Below are 21,335 nucleotides of genomic sequence, written 5' to 3'. Positions count from 1 at the left end.
GGTTTCAGCCAGCTCCCAGATAGGGCTGCCAGCCCACATCCCCCTTTCTGGAGGAGTGGGTGTTGTCTCCTTGCAAACCCTCGGGCTAGCAGCCCCCAGGGCACGCAGCCCCTTGCAGAAGGGGGGTGCAGATGTCCTCTCTGGGCCCGGCTGGGGTCCCACACACAGGCTGGGCTGTGCCCTGACATTTGCCCCATGGCATCTGGAGCTCTCTGTAATTTTTCAGGTGCTGACATCCCAAATTGCTGCTCTTGGGCATCCATGGGAGGCAGCTGAAGCCAGGCTGAGCAGGAGCAGCAGCACTTGGTCCAGGACTTGGCCCGCTCAGAGGCTGCTGCTCTGCTCCACTCTCAGCTCCTGAGGTAATCCCATCTGCCACATGTGCCAGGGCTCAGGGGCTGCACATGAGCCCAGAGCCCCCTAACTGCCCCAGTGGGGGTCTCCACAGGTGCTCACTGGGGTGACACTGTCCCAGCAGCCCAGCCAGAACCCGGGGGCTGTGCAGTGCACAGGTGCTGTCCCAGGACAGCTCGGGGCATGGCTGGGCTGGGAGTCTCCTCATTCCTGTCCCCCTCAGCTGTCCCTGGCACCTCACAGGGCGCTGCCAAGGCATGGAGGGGCTGTGGGTGCACGGTGTCCTGCTGATCTTCCTGCTGCCCTGCCCTGTGGGGAGCCAGACCAGCTCCATCCCTGAGCGGCGATGGTGGACAGACCCCAGTGAGGCCCCATCCCAGCAGCACGCTGCCAGGTGAGGGGACCCCAGAGCCAGGGCGCTCTGCAGCAGGGCCAGGGCAGCCCTGGCTCCGCAGAGGGCCCCTGCCCCCCCGTAGCTCCTTTGCTTTCTGCCTTGCCAGGGCCACCCAGGAGCAGAAGGCTGAGGGTGCCCAGGAGGGGCTGCCCCCACAGCCCCGCTGTGTCCGCTGCTGCCCCCCACCCGAAAAGCGCTTCTACCCCCAGTACCAGCCCGTGCCTCAGATCAACATGACCATCCTGAAAGGTGAGGGCTGGCAGGACCCACGCTGTGCTGCCAGCATTGCCCCAGGTCCAGCCTGAGCTGGGCTCTCAGTGCCAGCTCCGGCACTGACTGGGAATGAGAAACTGGGGTGGTGCCGGTGGTGGTCCTGTGCCCTGCACAGACAGAGGGCAGGAGCCACACTGGGGTGTGAGCAGCCCCTGCTCTGGTGCCTTCTGGGCAGCAGCATCAGAGCTGGGGAGGGGCAGGGGCAGGACTGCTGGGTGCCTGCTCCCTCCATCCACCCCTGGGGAATTCAGGGGCTTTCAGGGTGCTGGGTGCAGCTCTGGCCCCTGCCTGACAGCCCGACTGTCCCTCCTGCTCTCCCAGGAGAGAAGGGGGACCGCGGTGAGCGTGGCATGCAGGGCAAGTTCGGCAAGACGGGGGTGGCCGGCAGCAGGGGCCACGCAGGGCCCAAGGGGCAGAAGGGCAGCATGGGCGCCCCGGGGGAGCGCTGCAAGAGCCACTACGCCGCCTTCTCCGTGGGCCGCAAGAAACCCCTGCACAGTAACGACTACTACCAGACCCTCATCTTCGACACGGAGTTCGTCAACCTCTACGACCACTTCAACATGTTCACGGGCAAGTTTTACTGCTACATCCCCGGGATCTACTACTTCAGCCTGAACGTGCACACCTGGAACCAGAAGGAGACGTACCTGCACATCATGCGCAACGGGGCGGAGGTGGTGATCCTCTACGCCCAGGTGAGCGACCGCAGCATCATGCAGAGCCAGAGCGTCATGCTGGAGCTGAAGGAGCAGGATGAGGTCTGGGTGCGGCTCTACAAGGGCGAGCGCGAGAACGCCGTCTTCAGCGACGAGTACGACACCTACATCACCTTCAGCGGCCACCTCATCAAGTACAGCGGGGACCCCTGAGCACCGGGCCCCCCGCTCCTCCTGTGCCAAGCCAGGTGGCCAAGGAGCCCCTGTCCCTCTCACTCCAGGAGTGCCACCCCCTTTATGCTGTTAGTCACCCTAGTGCCACTACCCCCAGCAGCTGCACCAGAGTGTGAATTCCCTCACTCCAGCACCTCAAGGCTAACCAGACACACTTGGGAGAGTTGGAGCCATTGTCAGCCCCTGCCATGTTGGTGACCAGGAAGCAGCTGCTCACCTGGGGTGGGCAGGGAGCTCAGGCCTGTCCCTGCTCCCGAGCTGGGTTTGCCAGGCTCAGCCTGTGGCCCTGGCTGAGCTGGCACAGCGGGACAGTGTGACCACTGGTGCCCTGGTGCGAGGCAGCGCAGACACTCGCACGGTGCCGCGCTCACCTCCTGGCACCAGCCCGTGCTCCCCGGCCAGAAAGGGCAGAAGGTGCTCAGCACCATCCAGAAAGGCAATGAACCACTAAGGGCCCTCCTTCCTTCCCCGGCACGGGTGCTGCAGTGGGGGGCTGGGTCCCCCTGTGGGGAGTGAGTTGTGTCAGTTCCCTCTGCAGATTCTGTTGCTGTTCGCCGCAGCCTCTGCTCAGGAAGGGAGGGCTCTCTCCCCACCAGCAGCGCTGGGCGTGGGGCTTTTGGCCTCAGCCACTTCCTCTTCCCTTAGGTTATCTGCTGGCCAGGCCTCGTGGTTGTGTAGATGCAGCAGCAGCATGGGCCAGCATGCTGACCCCCCATCCTGCTCGTGCCACATTAAACACCTCACATTTCCAGCCTTGCTCACACCCTCAGTGTCCTCTGGCTTTGTGTGTGCGGAGGCTCCGGGGGACTCAGGGCAAGGTTCTGCTCCTAAGGGTGCAGGGGCTCCCCTAGAGCTGAGGGCTGGCATGGTGCTGCTGAGCTGGGGGTGAGAGAGAAGAGCCAATTGTCCCTGGAGAGCCAGGGACCCGTGCCAGGCACTGCACTGGGGCCAGCTGTGCCCCAAGGGCCGGGAGCTGCGTGCAGTGACAGAACTGTCAGCCTGGGAACAGGACAGGCTGGGAAGGGCGGCAGGGTTGTCAGGATTGCAGGTTATCTGGCACATCCACGGAGAGGAGATAGGTCTGAGGTGAAGCCGCGTGTCAGCATCTGGACTGGCAGGTCCGTGGCTGGGCTGAGCAGGACTGCAGCTGGAAACCAGCACCCCAAGCGCAGGAGGGAGGGGAAAGGGCTGGGGGGACTCAGGATGACCTCAAATAGAGCCCTGGCCCCGCATGTGGGGAGTGGGTGGATGGTGGGGGCCAAGGGAGGCAGGTCAGGCCCTCTCTGCCGTGCTCTGGGGTGGGGACATCAGCCCAGGACCCCCGCCCTGTCCCATGGCATGGGCAAAGCTCCCTGGCCGTGCTGGCCCCTGGGCACCGGGTACCATCTCCACGCCATCCCGCACAGCAGGGCCTGCTAAGGACACGGGCATGCCGGCACACAGGCTGCCATCCCGGCACACAGGCTGCCATCCCGGCACAGAGGCTGCCATCCTGGCACAGGTTGCCCGGCACACAGGCTGCCTGGCACACAGGCTGCCATCCCGGCACACAGGCTGCCATCCTGACACACAGGCTGCCATCCTGACACACAGGCTGCCCAGCACACAGGCTGCCATCCCGGGGCACACAGGCTGCCATCCCGGCACACAGGCTGCCATCCCGGCACAGAGGCTGCCATCCTGGCACAGGCTGCCCGGCACACAGGCTGCCTGGCACACAGGCTGCCATCCCGGCACACAGGCTGCCATGCCGGCACACAGGCTGCCATCCTGTCACAGAGCCTCCCCAGCACACGCAGTCCGTTCGGGGTGGGCTGGTTTCCAGCCAGGGCACGCAGCCCACCCCGGGGCACCCTCCCCGGGCCGGCACTCGCGGTCCGGCGCGGCGCGGGGCCGGGCGGGGCGCGGGGCGGTGCGGCCGGGCGGGCGGAGCTCCGGGGCCGCGCCCCCGGGAGAGCCGGGCCCGGCGGCGGCGGCGGCGGCGCGCTCAGAGCGGCGGCGGCGGCGGCGGCGGCGGCAGCGCCATGGCGGAGGCGGCGGAGGGGCCGGCGCGGCGCGGCAAGAGGACGGGAGCCGAGCCCGGCGCCGCGGCGGAGGAGCCGGCCGAGGCGGAGCGGGCCGCGCGACGCCGGAGGAGGTGCATGGCGGCGGAGGGGCCAGGCCGCGGCCGGGACAGGGACCGGGATGGGGCCCGGGACGGTGACGGGGATGGGGGTCCGGGACGGTGATGGGGACCGGCGGCCGGGCTGGCGGCGCCCGGTCGGCGCTGGCCGCGGTGCTGGCCCGGCCCGGCCCTCACCCACCTCCCGGGGCAGCTTGCAGCCGGACATCCAGGGGACCACCGTCCTGCACGACACCATCAGCGAGCGCCCGCAGCCCCTGCCAGGTGAGGCACCGGGAGAGGGCTCACCCTGGGATGGGCACGGACCGAGCTGCACAGGCAGCGCTCGCTGCTGACCCTGTCCTGCCTCCCCATCCTTCCCAGCAAGGTACTTTGACACGAAGACCACGGAGCCCATCAGCTTCTACTTGACCGGCCTGGAGGAGCTGCTGGCCTGGCAGCCCAACAGCAACGATGACTTCAATGTGTCAGCCGTGCCTCTGGCCAAGCGCCAGCCCCCGCTCCAAAGCAGGAGGCCCCGGACGCTGGTGTGCCACGACATGCGTGGCGGGTACCTGGAGGACAGGTACGTGCTAGGTGGAAGGTGGCAGGTGGAAGGGAGGTGTGACAGTGGAGCTCAGTGTCTCAAACCCCAAGGCAGTTCTGTCTCTGCCTGACCTGTCTCCTGCCGGCTCAGCTGCAGGTGTGCGAGGATGGGGTGTTTGGCTCAGTGCTTGGGGAGCCTTGCTCAGGCTGGGATGTTCAGAGGTGGCTCAGTGCCACAGCTCTGCCCAGCTCCCGGCTGTGAGTCAGGCTCCTACCCAGCTCCACAGCATCAGTCAGCGTCCTTCCTGCTCTGCCCAACCCTTTTCCCTCCGCAGGTTCATCCAGGGCTCGGCCACACGCAACCCCTATGTCTTCTACCACTGGCGCTACATCGACATCTTCGTCTACTTCAGCCACCACACTGTCACCATCCCGCCCGTGGTCTGGACCAACGCGGCGCACCGCAACAGCGTCCCTGTGCTGGGTAGGGGCAGGGCTGAGCCCGGGGCAGCCCCGGCACTGGGGTGGATCCACCGGGACGTGCGGCTGACGCTGCCCTGGCTGCCTGCGCAGGCACATTCATCACGGAGTGGACGGACGGGGAGAAGCTGTGCGAGGCGTTCCTGGCGGGCGGGGAGGAGGCGTACGGCGCCGTGGCCGAGCAGCTGGCCCGCATCGCCCAGCACTACCGCTTCGACGGCTGGCTCATCAACATAGAGAACACGCTGAGCGTGAGTCCCGCTGGCCCTGCCTCCGTGCTGCTTCCGTGGGGAGCCCCCTGCCCCCTGTCCCCGTGGGGAGCCCCCTGCCCTCGCCCACCCGTGTCTCTCTCTCTCCTGGCAGCCGGCAGCCGTGGGGAACCTGCCCCTCTTCCTGCGGGACCTGACGGCGCGGGTGCACAGCGCCGTGCCGGGAGGGCTGGTGATCTGGTATGACAGCGTGCTGAAGGATGGCACGCTGAGGTGGCAGAACGAGCTGAACGATCAGAATAGGTGAGGCTGGCAAACCTGTCCCCGGGCGGGGGGGCATGAGCCCACCCCAAACCCAGAGTGGCGGCAGTCAGGCACAACCTGCACGGCCCTTGGTGAGGCCACGTGTGACCTCAGAATCTGCCGCTATGACCCTTGTCCCCAGGATGTTCTTTGATGCCTGTGACGGGCTGTTCACCAACTACAACTGGAAGGAGGAGCAGCTGGAGCGCACGCAGAGGCTGGCTGGTCCGCGCCTAAACGACGTCTATGTCGGCGTTGATGTCTTTGCCCGTGGGGATGTGATTGGTGGTGGCTTTGACACTGACAAGGTGGGTGTGACAGGGCTGGGTCAGAATGGGACCCTGGACCTCCCCGGTGCAGGGCTCTGAGCTCCCACTGAGGGCCCTGCTGGGCTGTGCTGTGTTGGGCTGCTAACCTGGAGAGGAGTGAGGGATCCCAGAGTGCTGGCCACGCGTGAAAAATCCCAGTGCTGCCCTCCCAGGAGAGGGAGATCAGGCAGCACATCCCTCTGGTGTCCTGCCCCACCGTGGGGCCAGTGGAACCTGGGGGGAGCGGGGACAGGACGGGGGACAAGGTGGCTACCTGGCCTGGCCCATGCTGCTCACTGCTCGTTTCCGCAGTCCCTGCGCCTGATCCGCCAGTATGGCCTCTCTGCAGCCATCTTCGCTCCTGGCTGGGTCTATGAGCACCTGGGCAAGGAAAACTTCCTGCAGAACGAGAACAGGTGAGGGCAGCTCAGCAGGGCGGGTGCTGGGGGAGGAACGGGGTGAGGAGTGCCCTGGCTCAGGAAGGCTGTGGGGCAGTGGGACACAGCTACAGGGACACTGTGGCTGTCAGAACACCATGGCTGCTGACCAGGAGCAGCTGGCCCCTTCCTGCCCCAGCTGAGGTGATACCTGAGGCCGTGCAGGGCAGTGACCATAACCGGGGTCTCTGCCCTGACACCCAACTTTGCCTCCAGGTTCTGGGGCTCGCTGGCAGAGTACCTGCCCACGCACAGCATTTGCACGCTGCCCCTCACCACCTCCTTCAGCCTGGGCATGGGCAGCAGCACATTTCTGGACGGGAAGGTGGGTGCAGGGTGACAGCTCTGTTCTGGTCAGACTGGGCTGGGCTGGGCAGGGAGGTGCCTGCTCTTGGCTCCCCCAGCTCAGCTCTCCCTGTGCTGTAGGATGAAGAGTCTGGGCCCTGGTACGACCTGAGTGCGCAGGACATCCAGCCACTGTACCCGGAGCAGCAGGGCACGCTGAGCACCAGCTGCTGCCTGCAGGATGCCTGGTGTGGGGGCAGCTCCCTGCAGCTGCAGGGGACCATTCCCCCCGGCGAGGAGCGCGTGGCTGTCCGGTGAGTTGGGGCGAAGCCCTTTTCCCCTCCTCAGCGCCGGGCTGGCACCGTGTCAGCCTGACACGGCCTGCACGGCCCGAGCTGTGTGGCTCCGGGCCTTGTGGCGAGTGTGCCCAGGCTCTGCCCACACTGCTCACCTAACACGATGCACCTTCTTTTTGTCTCTCTGTCTCTGTCTCTGTCTCTGTCTCTCTCTGGGTGGATTTGGGGTCATCAGCCTCTTCTCTTTGCAGATGCCAGCCCCCCCTAAGCTCTTCCTGACCCTGCGCTACAAGCTGGAGGGCCCACAGCCCGATGACTTCACAGTGGCACTGGAGGTCACCACCTGGGACTCAGGGACCTGCTTTGAGGGCAACCCCACCTCCCTGCCCGGTGAGAACCCTGTCCCCCCGCACTCTCTGCAGTGAGCACCTGCTGCAGTCCCTCACCCCTGACCCAGCTCCCTCGGCAGAGCCCAACGGCCGGTACCACCCCCGGTTCCTCCCGGCACCGCCGCCCGGCCTCGCCAAGCTGCTCGCCGCCTGCCACCGTGGCTCCTATGGCTGGACCAGCCGGTGAGTGCCCTGCCTTCCTCCTGTGTCCCCAGGCAGGCACGGGCCGCCAGGGCTCCCTGGAACCATTCCTGCTCTGCCTCTTCCCTCTCAGGTGCTATGAGCTGGAGCTGCAGGACTGCAGCCTACGAGACCTCTCCCTGATTGTGTCCCGCCAGCAGCCCAGCCCACAGGAGACATCCTTCACCTGCCTCCTCGGGGAGGTCCGGGTGAGTGCCTGCCGCCGCTTGCTGGGGACCCCTGCCCCGTGCCCCCCTTGTTCCGGAAGGTGGGGGGTGCCTGCCCTGACCCTGACAGCGCCGCGGTTCCCTCGCAGGTGCTGGACACGGCCAGCGTGGCGGCCGCCCCGCCGCAGGTGCACGGCGTGACGGCCTCGCAGCTCTGGTGGCAGGAGGGCGCCGAGCCCGGGCAGCTGTCGCTCAGCCTCACCCTGCGCTGGTCCTTCCCGCCCGGCCGTGCCCGCTGGTTCCGCGTGCTGAGCCAGGGCGCCCGGTGCCGCCTGGGCCAGACGGCGCCGCAGGTGCTGGGGCTGGCGCAGGGCTGCCTGTTCCGGGCCGTGGGGCTGCCGGTGCCGCGGCCGGCGCCCGCGCAGTCCTGCCGGCTGGAGCTGCTGGTGGAGCCCGTTCTGCGGGACGAGCTGCCTGTGGACCCCGAGCGCTGGGGCCGCCTCGTGCTGGTCTATTCGGCACCAGGCAGCGGCACCAGCTCAGATGGGCATTAAAGCAACTGTGGTGCAGCCCGTGCCGTGTCTCCTGCGTGTGGCGGGTGGGGTGTGGGCGGGGGACACAGAGGGAGGCTGCATTTCATCACCCGGGGCTGCCGAGTCACTTTCCTCCCAGCCCTGTGGTTGTGCTCAGCCCTCACTGTGGGGCCCACTGGGTGCTGACCCCCAACACGTGTGACCCCAGACTGCAACACCTCCCCTGAGAGCCCCAGCAGCTCCTGCAGCCCTCGCTGCCTCAGGCCGTCTGCCCACAGGCTGGGGATACGGCCCTAAGACCCCAAGGGGCACAGCCCCCTCAGGGCTCAGCCGGGTGGGGAGCTGCCGGCACGGGCTCTGCAGCAGCCCAGCCTGGGTGACCGCTGTGCTCATTAACGTGGCCCCAGCCCGGTGCCACCAGCCTGCGCTGCCTCCCCTCAGCACCCTGCGAGGAGGAGAGAAGATTTATAGCAGCAATTATTTTCTCACAGTCTGGTGAGCAAGCAATTAGCAGGCAGGAGCAGCCGAGCGCTCCTGCAGTGGGGTCCCAAGCCCTGTCCCCAAACCATGCAGGCTCTGCCAGGGACACCAATGCCAGCAGCGGAGCTGCTGCTCCTGAGGCTCAGGAACGTATTACCTGATGGCTTGAAGAACGAAGGGCTAGGCCCAGCCAGGAGAGGGCTCTTCATGCAGCACCCTGCTCCCTCGCCATGGCGAGGCTGGGGGCCCCGAGGGTTCCCCGCTTGCCCACAGGCCGTGGCCCCCTGCCCAGCCAGATCCACTGTAGCCACCACGGCCCCGCGCAACCAGTCAAAACCTGAGTCGCCCTGGTTGAAGAAAGAAATCTTTATTAATAATTTCAATAATAATAATAATAATAATAATCCTTGTAATAATAATAATAATAATAATAATAATAATAATAATAATAATAATACTGTTTATTAGAATGGTCACACTTTGAAGCATACAGGATGGGCCGGCGCCAGCCCGCACGCCGGGGCGGCGCAGGGGTGCTGTAAGGGAGAAGCCAGTTCAGCGATGGACGGAGCTTTGTACAGGGAGCGGGGCCGGGGCTATGTACACCGGGAATAGAAAAGGGGGAGCTCATCGCTGGGGCGTCGGGGGCGTCTGCAGACTATAAAGTGAGGTTTGAGGAGTGGCAGAGCCAGAAGGGCGCGGGACGGCGCTGCGCCCCGGGACGGGCTCCGCAGTGCCCCGCGCCGCTGGGCACCGTGCCCGGCGTGCCGGCGGCTGCAGCCCGGCCTCGCGGCCTGGGGGATCCCCCGCGGGGGACGCAGCGGCCGAGACCCCGCACCCAGGGCTGGGGCATCCCGCTGCCTCAGGCAGGGACGGGTGGCCACGAGCGCATCCCGTGCCGCAGAGCGAGCGGGAGTGGGACTGGGGCAGGCCTGGCCCAGCTTTGGTCAGGGCTGGTCCAGGCAGGGCGGGAGCGCGGGTGTCAGGGAAGGAGGGAGGAAGAAGGGGAAGGGGTCACAAGCGAGTTGCAAGCTCCTCTTAACAAAAATTCCCTTTAAAAGGCAGAGGGTCGTCCCCTGCGATACCTCAGCACCGCATCCGCGCCGCCGCCCCAGTTCCGCGCTGGAGCTGAGGCCTCGCACACCTGACACGCCGATGGCCGCCAGCGCCGGGGCCCGGGTGGCACCAAGCCAGGTCCCCACCCTGTCACCCGGTCCCACGAGCCGGGCAGGGCGCAGCGCTCTGCCGGCACCCCCAGCGCTGCTGCACCGGGGAAGGAAGACGTGGCGCCCAGGCGCTGCACCTGGGCGGGGGAGGGCCCCCCGGACCCCCGCGGACCCTCACGCCTGCCTGCACCGGCTCCCTCCCTGCGGGGCTGCGGGGCCGGGGCGCTGGGGGTCCCTCCGGCGCGTCCGACCGCCGGTGCTTGCCGCGGCTCCTCTGGGACTCGCTCACTCGGTGTGTGTGGACAGGTGGGACTCACTTGGCTGCCGCCGCTTGGTTTCTCTTTTTTTTGTTCGGTTTTTCTTTTCTTTTCTTTTTTTTTTTTTTGTTGCTTCGCTTTTAATTTTTATCTTTTGGGGTTCTTTTTTTTTTTTTTTTTTTTGTGTGTGTGTGTGTGTGTGGATATTTTTGCCCTTCCTGGTCCCAGAAGGAAACAGCCACGGGTTCACTACAACAGAAACAAGAGAGGCAGGTCTTTCGCTGGAGCATTCAGGCTGAGCTGGTGGCCGGGGTCACACAGGCACCGTCCCAGCCCGGCCCATCGCGCCCAGCCCCGCAGAGCAGCGCGCCCCAGGATCCCGAGCCCACCCCAGCCTCCTCGGGCCCCACAGCCGGCAGCAAGCAGGGCTCCTCTCTCTCCTAGGGGGCAGAGGGGCTGCTCGGGGGGCTGCCGTCACGCCGAGCCCCAGCGCCCGTGCAGGAGCATCCCTGCGGGCTGAGCACCCCCGCCTGCCCCGCGGGGGGACAGGCCCTCTGCAGCCCGGCCAGCGCAGCGGGGGCACCCCCAGCCGGCTGCGGGGACGGGGCGCTGCTGGGGCCGAGGGCTGGCCCCTGCCCCGGCCCCCGGGGTGGGCAGATGGTGCAGGAGAGGCGGGCGGGCGGCAGGACGGAGCGGCTGAGGTAACCCTAGGGGTGTGGGGTGCTGCGGCCCCACAGAGCCCGGCGCCAGCCCCGGCCACCCGGGCAGCACCCGCGGCTCCTCCGCAGGCTCGGCCAGGCTCTGTCTGCCTGGTTTGGATTGGTGCTAGTGAGCATCGGGGGCAGTGGTGGGGGGGCTGGGTCTGTCTTGCTAGTAGGGAGTGAAGCGGCTGTACCCTCCTCGGTATAGACTAGCCTGCAACATCAAAGATGAAAAAAAAGCCAATCAGTATTCAGAGACAGCCAAAGCCTAGATCTTCCCTTTTTTCTCTTCTTTTTTTTTTTTTTTTTTTTTTTTTTTTTTCTCCTCCTCTTTCAAATGACACCGAATTGCTGCTGTCCTTGGGATGTGAGGGGCAGGCAGGGCCGGGGCGCCCAGTGCTGCCCGGGCTCTGTGGTGGCCATGGGCGCTGCCCTGGGGGTGCCTGCAGTGTGGCACTGCTGTGCCATGCCTGCCCGGGAGCTGCCCCCATCCCTGCTGTGGCACTGAGCTGAACACCCCTAGAATGTCGTGCCCGTGGCCCCTCACTAGCAGCTGCCCAGGGAGTCAAAAGGCAGAAAAAGGCAGGCTGGCTTTGCGATCCCAGCCGCGAGCGCAGTTTTTCATCTTTGATGCTGTCAGAGCTGGCCAAGGGCTGTGGTGTGTGAGGGGCTGCGGTGCCCCACGCGGGGCCCTGGGGACGCTGTCCTGCGCTGGGATGACAGAGGGGTCCTGGAGCCTGCCCAGGGGACAGCCAGGCCCCTGGAAGCGGCGTGCGTGGGCAGCACGGTGCGGGGTGTGAGGGGAAGCAGGGGCAGGGTGCGGGCTGGGGGTTTCCTCTCCTGCAGACAGAGCCAGGCAGGGGCTGCGCCACTCCCCTCCCACAGCCCCTGTGCCCCACAGGCCCCACGGCCGCCGTGCCAGACCCCTCCCTGGGCTGCCTGCAGCCCCCCGGGAAGCAGAGGAAGGCCGAGGGGCTGCTCTTACCATGGTGCCAATGCTGTAGGTGGCGGCGGGGCCGATGGTGTGGTGGTAGGGGTCTGCCGCTGCGTACACTCTGCCATAGCTAGGAGCAAACAGCGGCGGTGTTAGTGACAGCAGCCGGGCTCCCGTGTCCCCTGCGAGCCCTCCCTCCCTCCCAGCTGCACCTGGGAGCCCCCCGGCATCTCCCTGCTCCCCCTGCAGTGCTGCCCACCCTTTCCAGCCGAGCCGTGAGGGCAGCAAGGGGTCCCTGTCTGCAGGACGCCCTCCCCATGCCAGGCCTGTCCCCCAGCGCTCAGAGGCGGGGGGTGTCACAGTGGGCCGTGCAGGGGGGACACGGGGCTCCCCCAGGTGCGACGCCCGGTGCTCACCTGTCGCTGTACGCGGCCGCTGCTGCTGCGGGCTGGGCGTACCTGTAGGCAGCATAGCCCCCCTGCAGGGAGAGACGCTGGTCAAGGGGCTGCACCCACGGGGGGCGCGGGGTTGGGGGCAGCTGGTGCCCCACGGCACTGCCCGGAGAAGCGTGGGGCCCACAGGGGGCTGGTGCCAGCGCCACCGGGCAGGCAACAGCCTCATTACCATTCCCCAGGGGCTTTCACAAACATTAACCTTAAAAAATTAAATTTCCAGAGAAGAGACTGTCACCTCCCCGCTCGCTTTAATGAGGTGTCACGTTAGATAAATCCTTCAGTGCCCGCCTGAAATATCGCCGCTGGCTCCTCAGACACGGAGGTTAAACGCGGGTGTGAGGAACTGGGGCCGTAAATCCCGTGTGGTACCAGCCCTGCCGGGGCTGGCAGGGCCACAGGACTGGGCACAGGATCTGTGTGCTGCGTGCCACCCAGGCTGCTCTGGAGAAGCTGTGCCGTGCTCTTGCTGCCGCCCAGGGGAAGGGGCTGGGGGGCAGAGCCCACCAGGGACCCGAGTGATGCCACCTGCCCCCTGTGCTGGCACGGGGTCCCCACAGAGTCACTTACGTAGATCTCAGCTCCGTAGAACCCATCCTGGTAGACGACCCTGGAAATGAGGTGGAGGCATCAGAGCCCGGCCAGCCCCTGGCCGAGGGGAGCGGGGTGAGGGCAGGGAACGGGGGAAGCTGCCTCAGCCCCACGGCTCACAGCAAGGAGTGCCTGTCCAGCCCCACAGGCGCCTCTGGGCTGGGATTCTGGCAGGGACTTGGGCACACGCGGAGGGCACAGCCATGAGCAGGGCACGGCAGAGGAGGCTCCCGGGGCAGGATCCCTGCTGGGAGCAGCCAAGCAGCCGCAGATGGCCACGGCTGTGCCTGTGACCAACGCCATCGCAGCTGAGCTTCCATCACACCAACCATCCTGGCTGGAATAACGCCCTGTCCTCGGCGGGCGGGAGGCTGCTGAGCGCGCGGGTCACCCGAGGGCAGCGGAGCGGGGCTGGGACAGAGCCCGTGGCCCAGCGGGTGCTGCAGGAGCTGCAGCCCGTCCCTGACGAGCCCGGCGACGCCAGCGCAGGCCCCCCAGCAGCCCCGGGGGTACTCACGCGCCGTAGGTGGGGATGGGCGGCGGCGGCGGCGCGGCTCGGAAGGTGTTGTACACGGCACGTCCCCGGCCCCGTAGGTGCGCCCCTCGGTAGGCCACGGCCGTTCCCGTGGCGGGGTACGGGAACCCCGTCACTGCAGGAGGCAGGGGACACCTGTGGGCTTTGCACAGCAGGACCACACAGCCCCCACGCGGCATCGGTGCACAGCCCACCCCTGTTCTGGCAGGGACACAGCCCCGTGGGCATGCTGGGCAAGGGGATGGGAGGGGATGGGATGGGATGGGATGGGATGGGATGGGATGGGATAGGATAGGATAGGATAGGATAGGATAGGATAGGATAGGATAGGATAGGATAGGATAGGATAGGATAGGGATGGGACAGGATAGGAACTAGGCAGGTGTGAAGGACAGGGAGAGGGGCCAGGGGCTGCTCACCGCACAGAGCAGTGGCAGACCCAGGGCAGAGCTGACATTTGAGGGGAACCTGACGCAGGTACGGCTGCAGCCGACGTTACCTGCGTAGAATTCGGGGCCGTAGACTGCTCCTACCACTGGGTTCAGCTTCCAGCCTGTGGGCAGGGAGAGCCAGTAAGGACAGGGCACTCTCCATGGTGCCCTGAGGGGCAACAGCCCCATCCCCAAGCAGGAGGGGGGCATGGGGGCAGCACTCCTGCGCTGGGCAGCAGCGGTTGCTCTCCCATTTGCCTGCGGGTGTGGAGGGCATTCACTGCCAGAGCTCCACGGCAGCCAGACAGCGCCGCTGCCCGGGGGTGCCCCTGCCTGCTGCAGCCCCTGCTCTCTGGACACCGGCCCTTACCGTTGGTGTAGGGGTTGGCCACCTTCTTGTTGGTCATGACACGGGCCGTGGCGTTGTTCACCTGCAGAGAGAGGGACGGGGGCTCAGTGCCTGAGGGACGTGCAGCTGGCCAGGCTGGGGTCCAGGGCCCCTTGCTGCTGCTTCGGGCGCCGGAGCGAAGGATGCCAGCTGCACCAGAGGCACGAGGCAAGGCTCTGCCTGCAGCTCCCCGCTGTACACAGAGCTGCCCGTACCCCCGGCCAGCCCAGCTGTGCTCCAGCCGTGAGCGTGGCTCAGGCTGCCGGCTGGTGCCCCGAGAGCTGCGGTGCCATGCTCAGGCTGAGCCCCGACATGCTGCCCACCAGCTCCTGCCCAATTTTGTTGGATGATGTTTTCCTCGTCCACGGGGCGTTGCTGTGCCCTGCCAGGCTCCCTCTCTGCCGTCAGCACCGCTGGGGACACCGCGTCCCACTCCCTCTGCCACGTGCCACCCTGCTTCCCACCACTCGCCAGCCACCAGCGGGGAGCTGCTGGCAAACGGGCAGAGCCTGATCCCCGTGCTAAGCTTGGAGAAAGCAAAGCCTCCGGGGCCGGGCAGCTGCTGGCGCTGCAGTGTGGAGCTGCGGGTGGATCCTCCCTCCCAGCACAGAGCCGGGGGTGGCATGCGGGGCAGAGCCCCAGAGCTCCCTGCAGAGCCTGGGGCGGCCGCTGCGGGCACGGGGGTCTGCCAGACTTGTCTGTGCCAGGCAGAAGGCGGCCCCAGCTGACGCCCCGGCTCTCCGTGCACCCGGGAGGCTCCTCTGGGCCAGACGCTCCTCGTGCCAAGCGCCGACCTTCCCGCAGCCGACACGCATGCTCCCGTGCCACATTCAGGGACACATGCACGCGCCGGGCACAGCTCCCCGGGCACCCGGAGCTGCCCCACGCGCCCCCCAGCCCGGGCAGGGGACACGCACACGCAGGCATGGCACGGCACTAGCACACTTATCTGAGCACCTCAATCTTCCGGCCCTCTACGATGGTGCCATTCAGCTTCTCCCGTGCCCGGTCGGCATCTGTGCTAGTTTCAAAAGTTACAAACCCAAAACCCTGTGAGCAGAGGAGAAAAGGAGAAAGAAAGAGACAGAGAGAGACAGAGAGAGGGTGTGGGGACAGAGAGAGAGAGGGGGTGAATCAGGAGAGCTGGCGCAGGAGGTGAGGCTGCCACAGTGCAGAGATGAAGAGCCCAGACTGGGGTCCCCGCAGGGGCCGGGGGTCCCGGCTGAGGCCCCAGAATCGCCCACGAGCTGGGAGAAGAGTCTGGGAGAGGGGCACAGAAAGCGGGGAAGATACAACAGAGACATCCAGACACAGAGGGACACGAGCTGCCCGTGGAGGGACACAGCAAGCCCTCTCCTCCCTTCAGGGCCGGGTGCAGGGACCCGCACGACCTCCCGGGCTGGCACCGGGGCTGCCCCGATGGGGCACTGCATGCCAGGGTCCCACGGGCAGGAGAGGAGGGGAGAGCAGGTCCCAGCACTGCTGGGCAGCCCGGCTCCACTGACACCCTCCCCGGGACTCGCTGTATGGTGCTGGCCATGGGCATCACCCACCTTGGAGCCCCGCTCGTTGAAAATGATCTCCACGTCCAGAATTTTCCCGAATTGCTGCAAGGGGAGAGAGCAGAGGGGTGAGTGAGTGCCTGCACAGCCCTGGCCCCGCACCCAGAGCTGCTGGCACGGGGCTCTGTGCCAGGCATGGGCAGAGGGCTGCCTCGGGGGCCAGACCTGGGCACCCCCAGGCTCGGGCAAGGGAAAGCCCTTGTCCCTCCCATGGCTCCCACTCTGACAGGACTCTGGGAGCGTCACCCAAAAGCTCGTTAACTAACTGCTCTGAGTTCATTAACTAACTGCTCTGAGTCCTAATGAGGGCTGGAAGGGGACAGTGGAGGGGGACAAGGGCTCTGTGTCACCCCCTGCTCCACACACAGGGGCTGGGCAGGATGTGCCTTGGGAGGTGACAGTGCTGAGGCCCCGACGGTGCCACGGGGCAGCACTGAGCAGGGATGTGATGGCTGGATGGAGCAGCACTCACCCCAAACATTTGCCGCAGGTCAGGGTCCCGGAATCGGAAGGGAATGTTGGAGACGTGTAACCTCTTGGGCTGCTGCTTGTCTGTGTTGTCTGACGAGTGTAGCTGCTGGCTGTCTGTCTGTGCCGCCTCGTCTGTCTGCTGGGGAGGCGCCGCTGCCATCAGCCTCTGGCTGTGCCAGCCCTGTCCCCAGCGGAATGTCCCCCTGCCTGCCCCCAGGGACAGGTCCCCGGTTCTGGGCAGTGCCCCACGGGTGTCCCTCCCTCCTGGTGGGCCAGGGGATGCTGGTGGGGCTGTGGGGATGCTCGGGGTGAGGGTGCAGCCGCTGCACTCGGGACCATGTGGAAGGACTGCAAAGGGCAGAGCTCAGCACCTTCCTGGGGCTGCATTCCAGCGCTGTGATTGCCAGAGCTCCTAGAGCAGAGCCCAGCAAGTGGGTTACAAGTGATGAGAAACGACGGGGGGCTCTGAGGGGGAGCGAAGGCAGCAACACCCAGCCTGGCACCCCGTGGGACTTTGGCCAGGCAGCGCCACTGCCCCAGGCCCCTCCTGGCAGCTCCGGCACTGCCCCGGACCCCCGCAGCAGGACCGCCCCAGCACCCGCCGTGCCTCCGGCACTGCCCCGAGCCCGCCCCAGCCCCGGCCGTGCCTCACCGGTACCGTCTGCGTCCCTGCTATGGACTGTGTGCTGGCCTCGCTGCCCGGCTGCTCGGGGTGGCTCTGTGCTGGTGTGTACAGGGTCATGGCGTGCTCCGGTACCGTGCTCTGCCCCGAGTAGTCCTGCGTGGGGTGGGGGTGCGGCGGCGCGTACTCTGCGGGGATCCCGTTCTGGGGGGGCGGGGGGTACTGGGCGGGGGGGTAGGGCTGGGCCATCGCGTCCGGCGGGGCCGTGGCGTCCTGGTTACCCTGCCGAGAGAGCGGCACCGTCCCCCTCAGCTGCTGCCGCGCCCGGGCTGCCGCTCGCCCCGGGATGGGGTTCTGACCTCCACGGCCAGAGCCAGCCCCACCCAGCCCGCTGCACCCCAGCCTTTGGTGCCTCCCTCAAACCCGGGGCTGCCTCTGTGCTGTGGTGCCTTTGGGGTCACGCTGCCAGCAGCTGAGCCCCGTCCTCTCCCGCTCCCATGCCCTGCCTGCCCATGGTGCTGGGCTTGGCTGGAGAAGGGAGGCCTCCGTGTGGGGTTTGACTCCTGAAGCTGGCATTTCCCTCTCCGTGGGAAGGGAGTCCTGGTCAGGCCCCATTTTGGAGCCCAGCACAGGGCAAAGCAGAGCCGGGCCAGCAGCATCATGCTGGGAGCTGCACAGCACCAGCACCGGCAGGGCGGGCTGGGAGGGATGCTGATGGCCCCTTGGCAAACACCAGACACGGATCAATTAACTGCTAAATATTTAATTAGGCCCTTTGCTCTAACGCAGCTGGCTTGGCCGCCTTGGTCAAACGGGGTGAGCTGCACCCACACCAAGGGCCGAGGGCTGCTGGGGCTGGCGTGGGGCTGCGGGGGCGGCGTGGGGCTCCCAGGCAGCGCCTGCTCTGCACACCCACCCATCCACCTTGTGTCCAGCTCCACACACCCTCGGCCCGTCCCCCTCGCACAGCTGCAGCCCCGAGGGCAGCGCCAGGGCCCGGGGGGCAGCGCCCGCAGCCCCTTGGATGCTCTGCAGCGCGCTGCAGCAGCCTCTGGCCTGGGAAACCCATCTGTGGCCCAGCCCGCCGAGACAAGCTCCTTCACTGTGTCTGTGTGTGTGTGTGTGTGTGTGGCCGATTTATGCTGGGGAGCGATGCCGGGGGCGGCAGGGGGATGCGCTGGCAGCTGCGTGCCCAGCCTGCGCGGGTGGCAGCAGAGCCGCAGCGGGGACACACGGAAACCCGGCGGGAACAGCCCCGGCGCAGATCTGCAAGTCATCGGCAGCACCGGCAGCGCCCGCCCGCGCTGACTCAGCTGCTCGGGACGCGCCAGCCTCACGCACCTGCCCGTGCGGGCCGCGGCTGCCACGCCGCAGGAGCCCAGCCCCTGCACGGCCCTGCCCGGGACGGGCAGCCGGGAGCTGCCCACGCCACCCCTGCCCACGCCCCAGGTGCTCATTCCACCTGGCAGGCCAGAGGCTCCGTCCTGCCCTCGCCTGGGTCTCAGCATCCAACTCTTCTCCAGGGAGCTGGCACACACCTGCAGTCACTGTGTCACTCCACCAGTGCCCTGTGCCCATCCCTCCCTGCCTGATCCCGGTGCCCTGTGCCCATCCCTCCCTGCCTGATCCCAGTGCCCGGTGCCCATCCCTCCCTGCCTGATCCCAGTGCCCTGAGCCCATCCCTCCCTGCCTGATCCCAGTGCCCTGTGCCCATCCCTCCCTGCCTGATCCCAGTGCCCTGTGCCCATCCCTCCCTGCCTGATCCTGGTGCCCTGAGCCCATCCCTCCCTGCCTGATCCCAGTGCCCTGTGCCCATCCCTCCCTGCCTGATCCCTGGTCCCTGTGCCCATCCCTCCCTGCCTGATCCCGGTGCCCTGTGCCCATCCCTCCCTGCCTGATCCCTGATCCCTGTGCCCATCCCTCCCTGCCTGATCCCGGTGCCCTGTGCCCATCCCTCCCTGCCTGCACGGGCAGAACCAGGAGCAGCCCACATCCCTCCTGCCTGCTCTGCTCTGGATACACCCTTGCTGTCACTACAGCCGGCACCAGCCGCCAACACACAGCGCCAGGATGTCAGCAGGGCCAGGATGTCGGCAGGGACCGTCCCCACCTGCCAGGGCTTGGGCGCTCCCGCCCCCGTCAGCCCGTCGCAGCAGCCACGCCTGTGCCCGTCATTCATTCGGCTGTCGCAGCGCCTGTCACCCCGGGCAGTATTTCATTCAGGGACCATTAGGCTCCCCTGGTTGCTGCTCATGGCGCTGGAGCTGCGGGTGCTGCAGAGACACAGACCCACGGCCTCCAGCACCTCCTGTCCCCTCCCGGGACCTGGCCACCCCGCCGGGGACGGAGCAGCTCAGCCAGGGCTGCTGTGGGTGAGGGCCCACGGCAAGGGAACGCTGACGGGCTTGGCTGCGTGCTGCAATGGACATCACACCCCACGCTGCCCACAGCACTGGAACAGCCCCATCCCAGGGCAGCCCCCAGCACTGAGGGTGCCTCTGCTCCTCCCAGCAGGTGGCTGGAGCCCCTTCTGGGGTGTCCCCCTGCACTGAGCACCCAGGGGGTCCCTGGGGACCCTCCTCTGCAGCCCACGAGAACCCCAGCTGGGGGTGCCGGGCCATGCAGGGAGCCTGTGGCACAGTGCTGGCCAGCGGGTGCCAGGGACAGGGGCTCTGAGAGACACTCCTTGCTCTGCCAGCACCCAGCCCTCCTGGGCACAGGGATGCTCCCACACGGTGCTTTTGACACTTGCACTAAAAGAAATTCTGGTCGTTAACAGCCCTTGGCCTCGTTCAAAATGAGACACATCAGCTCAGTGCCTGAGCCTGGAGCAAAGCTGGCAGCACAGGGGGCACGAGCAGCACCCTGGCACCTCTGCTGCCCCCTGCTCAGGCTGGTACCAGCAGGACTGTGGCACGGCCCCGTGCTGAAACACCACTGCCCCAGGGATGGCAGCCGAGAGGCTGGCACAGGGAGCCCAAGTTCCCCTGCCAGGCGTCCCCTGTGCAGTGTCCCCGTGTGGTGTCCTTCCTCCGCTCCGTGTCCCCTGTGCAGTGTCCCCGTGTGGTGTCCCCTGCCAGGCGTCCCCTGTGCAGTGTCCTCTGCCCTGCCCACGGCTCAGCCTTGCACCACCAGCCCTGCGCAGTGGCTGCCGCAGCAGGCAGGGGGTAGATATCATCTTTAGCTGATTAAATGTCCCTCATTAACGAGTTTCTTTAATTAATGAAGTTTTTTTGTTTGCTCCACTTGCTTCCTCCCCCCACACTCTGCCTCCTCAGCACAATCCAGACCATTTCCTCTCCAGTCATTTAGCGCGCGGGGCCGGTTCCTGCCGACACCGCATTTTGGTGATTGTGCCTGTCAGCTCGGGGCTGACGTTTCCCACATTTGCTCCTTTTTAAGGAAATAACGTGCCAGGAGCCCCCGACGCAGAGGACGGGTCAGAGCAATCACTCGAGCGCAGAGCCCTGCACCGAGGACGGGGCAGCTGCCAGCCACAAGTGCTCGCAGAGGCCACCACAGCTGGGCGGTGACAGGCGCGCTGCCAGCCCGGCGTGACGCTGCTGCCAGCAGGGCCCGGCCTTAGGGGCTGCTCACCTGTCCCCTGCTGCTGCCACGGGCGTGCCAGCTCCCTCCAAGCCCCACGGCCACCCTGCTGCCTCGGCCTGACCCCAGTCCCATCTCCAGCCCAGGGCAACTCCCACCAGCCGACTCTGCCTGCGGCTGTGCCCACCTGCACGGTGCTGATGGTGCAGGGTGGCACGGCACAGCACGGACTGGCCGCAGCGTGGCACTACCAGTCACAGCATGGCACTGCCAGTCACGGCATGGCACTGCCAGTCACGGCATGGCACTGCCAGTCACACTATGGCACTGCCAGTCACGGCATGGCACTGCCAGTCATGGCATGGCACTGCCAGTCACACTATGGCACTGCCAGTCATGGCATGGCACTGCCCAGTCACAGCACGGAACTGCCCAACCGTGGCACTGCCTGGTGACAGCATGGCATGGCCCAGTCATGGTCTGACACTGCCTGGTGACAGCATGGCACTGCCCAACCATGGCACTGCCTGGTCGCAGCATGGCACTGCCCAGTTCATGGTCTGGCACTGCCCGGTCACAGCTGACCCTGCTCGGTCACGGCTCTATTAGGTCACGGCCCATGCACAGCTGGGTGAAGCCACATGTGGGGTGCCGGAGCAAGGGGAGAGGGAAGACAGTCCTGTCACTACACACCTGCCCACCCTGGCAGCAGTCCCCTCTGCCTGGGGCTGTCCTGCTCCTCCCGCTGGGATCCAGAACCTGGAGGGGGGGAAAGAGGGGCCAACAGCACCACAGCTGAGCCTCAGTAAGCATTTTCTGCAGGCAGGGCAGGGCAGGGCAGGCAGAAAACACTTTGCTGTGACCTGGAATGGCTCCTGCCTGCTTGCCAATGCCAGGGCACACCCTTGCTACATCAAGAGGGAGCCTGAGGTCACTGCCGAGCACAGGGAAGGGTGCTCAGCAATTCCAAACGTCCCCTGTGGGGGACCCGCTGTGCCCACCGGCAGGAGACTGCAGCGAGCAGCAGCCAGGGACACTGAGGGGACCGTGT

General features: G+C 66.5%; 3 protein-coding genes across 18 annotated transcripts in view; 2 read left to right on the top strand and 1 right to left on the bottom strand.

Moving 5' to 3' along the window:
* Positions 1-223: 223 nt before the first annotated feature.
* Positions 224-2,677, top strand: C1QTNF1 (C1q and TNF related 1). Of its 2 annotated transcripts, none has more exons than XM_038157013.1 (4): positions 224-362; positions 598-748; positions 855-997; positions 1,343-2,677. In XM_038157013.1, exons 2-4 carry the CDS (start codon positions 612-614, stop codon positions 1,891-1,893), a joined length of 831 nt encoding a protein of 276 aa, XP_038012941.1. In that variant the 5' UTR covers positions 224-362; positions 598-611; the 3' UTR covers positions 1,894-2,677. The 2 variants fall into 2 exon arrangements, with proteins under 2 accessions (XP_038012941.1, XP_038012942.1); XM_038157014.1 differs by having other exon boundaries at positions 225-362; positions 578-748.
* Positions 2,678-3,880: 1,203 nt separating this feature from the next.
* ENGASE (endo-beta-N-acetylglucosaminidase) lies at positions 3,881-9,080 on the top strand. Of its 2 annotated transcripts, XM_038156992.1 has the most exons (14): positions 3,881-4,051; positions 4,230-4,300; positions 4,400-4,601; positions 4,897-5,045; positions 5,135-5,292; positions 5,405-5,553; positions 5,696-5,861; positions 6,174-6,277; positions 6,515-6,623; positions 6,725-6,897; positions 7,115-7,269; positions 7,349-7,451; positions 7,543-7,657; positions 7,765-9,080. In XM_038156992.1, exons 1-14 carry the CDS (start codon positions 3,939-3,941, stop codon positions 8,167-8,169), a joined length of 2,172 nt encoding a protein of 723 aa, XP_038012920.1. In that variant the 5' UTR covers positions 3,881-3,938; the 3' UTR covers positions 8,170-9,080. The 2 variants fall into 2 exon arrangements, with proteins under 2 accessions (XP_038012920.1, XP_038012919.1); XM_038156991.1 differs by lacking the exon at positions 3,881-4,051 and having other exon boundaries at positions 4,070-4,300.
* Positions 8,977-21,335, bottom strand: part of RBFOX3 (RNA binding fox-1 homolog 3) — a 134,261-nt gene continuing 121,902 nt past the window's right edge. For 6 of the 14 annotated variants that reach the window (XM_038156999.1, XM_038157000.1, XM_038157001.1 and 3 more), the window contains exons 5-15: positions 16,769-17,020; positions 16,118-16,255; positions 15,637-15,690; positions 15,041-15,133; positions 14,066-14,126; positions 13,764-13,817; positions 13,247-13,379; positions 12,709-12,748; positions 12,103-12,164; positions 11,738-11,816; positions 10,318-10,966 (exon numbers count right to left, since the gene is read on the bottom strand). In XM_038156999.1, coding sequence (XP_038012927.1) covers positions 10,922-10,966; positions 11,738-11,816; positions 12,103-12,164; positions 12,709-12,748; positions 13,247-13,379; positions 13,764-13,817; positions 14,066-14,126; positions 15,041-15,133; positions 15,637-15,690; positions 16,118-16,255; positions 16,769-17,020 — 1,011 coding nt within the window. In that variant the 3' untranslated portion in view covers positions 10,318-10,921. The other 8 variants (XM_038157007.1, XM_038157010.1, XM_038157009.1 and 5 more) reach the window with 5 other exon arrangements.

The sequence above is a fragment of the Motacilla alba genome, chromosome 18, assembly GCF_015832195.1.
Source record: "Motacilla alba alba isolate MOTALB_02 chromosome 18, Motacilla_alba_V1.0_pri, whole genome shotgun sequence".
Lineage (NCBI taxonomy): Eukaryota > Metazoa > Chordata > Aves > Passeriformes > Motacillidae > Motacilla > Motacilla alba.
This window is presented reverse-complemented; position numbering and strand designations above follow the sequence as displayed.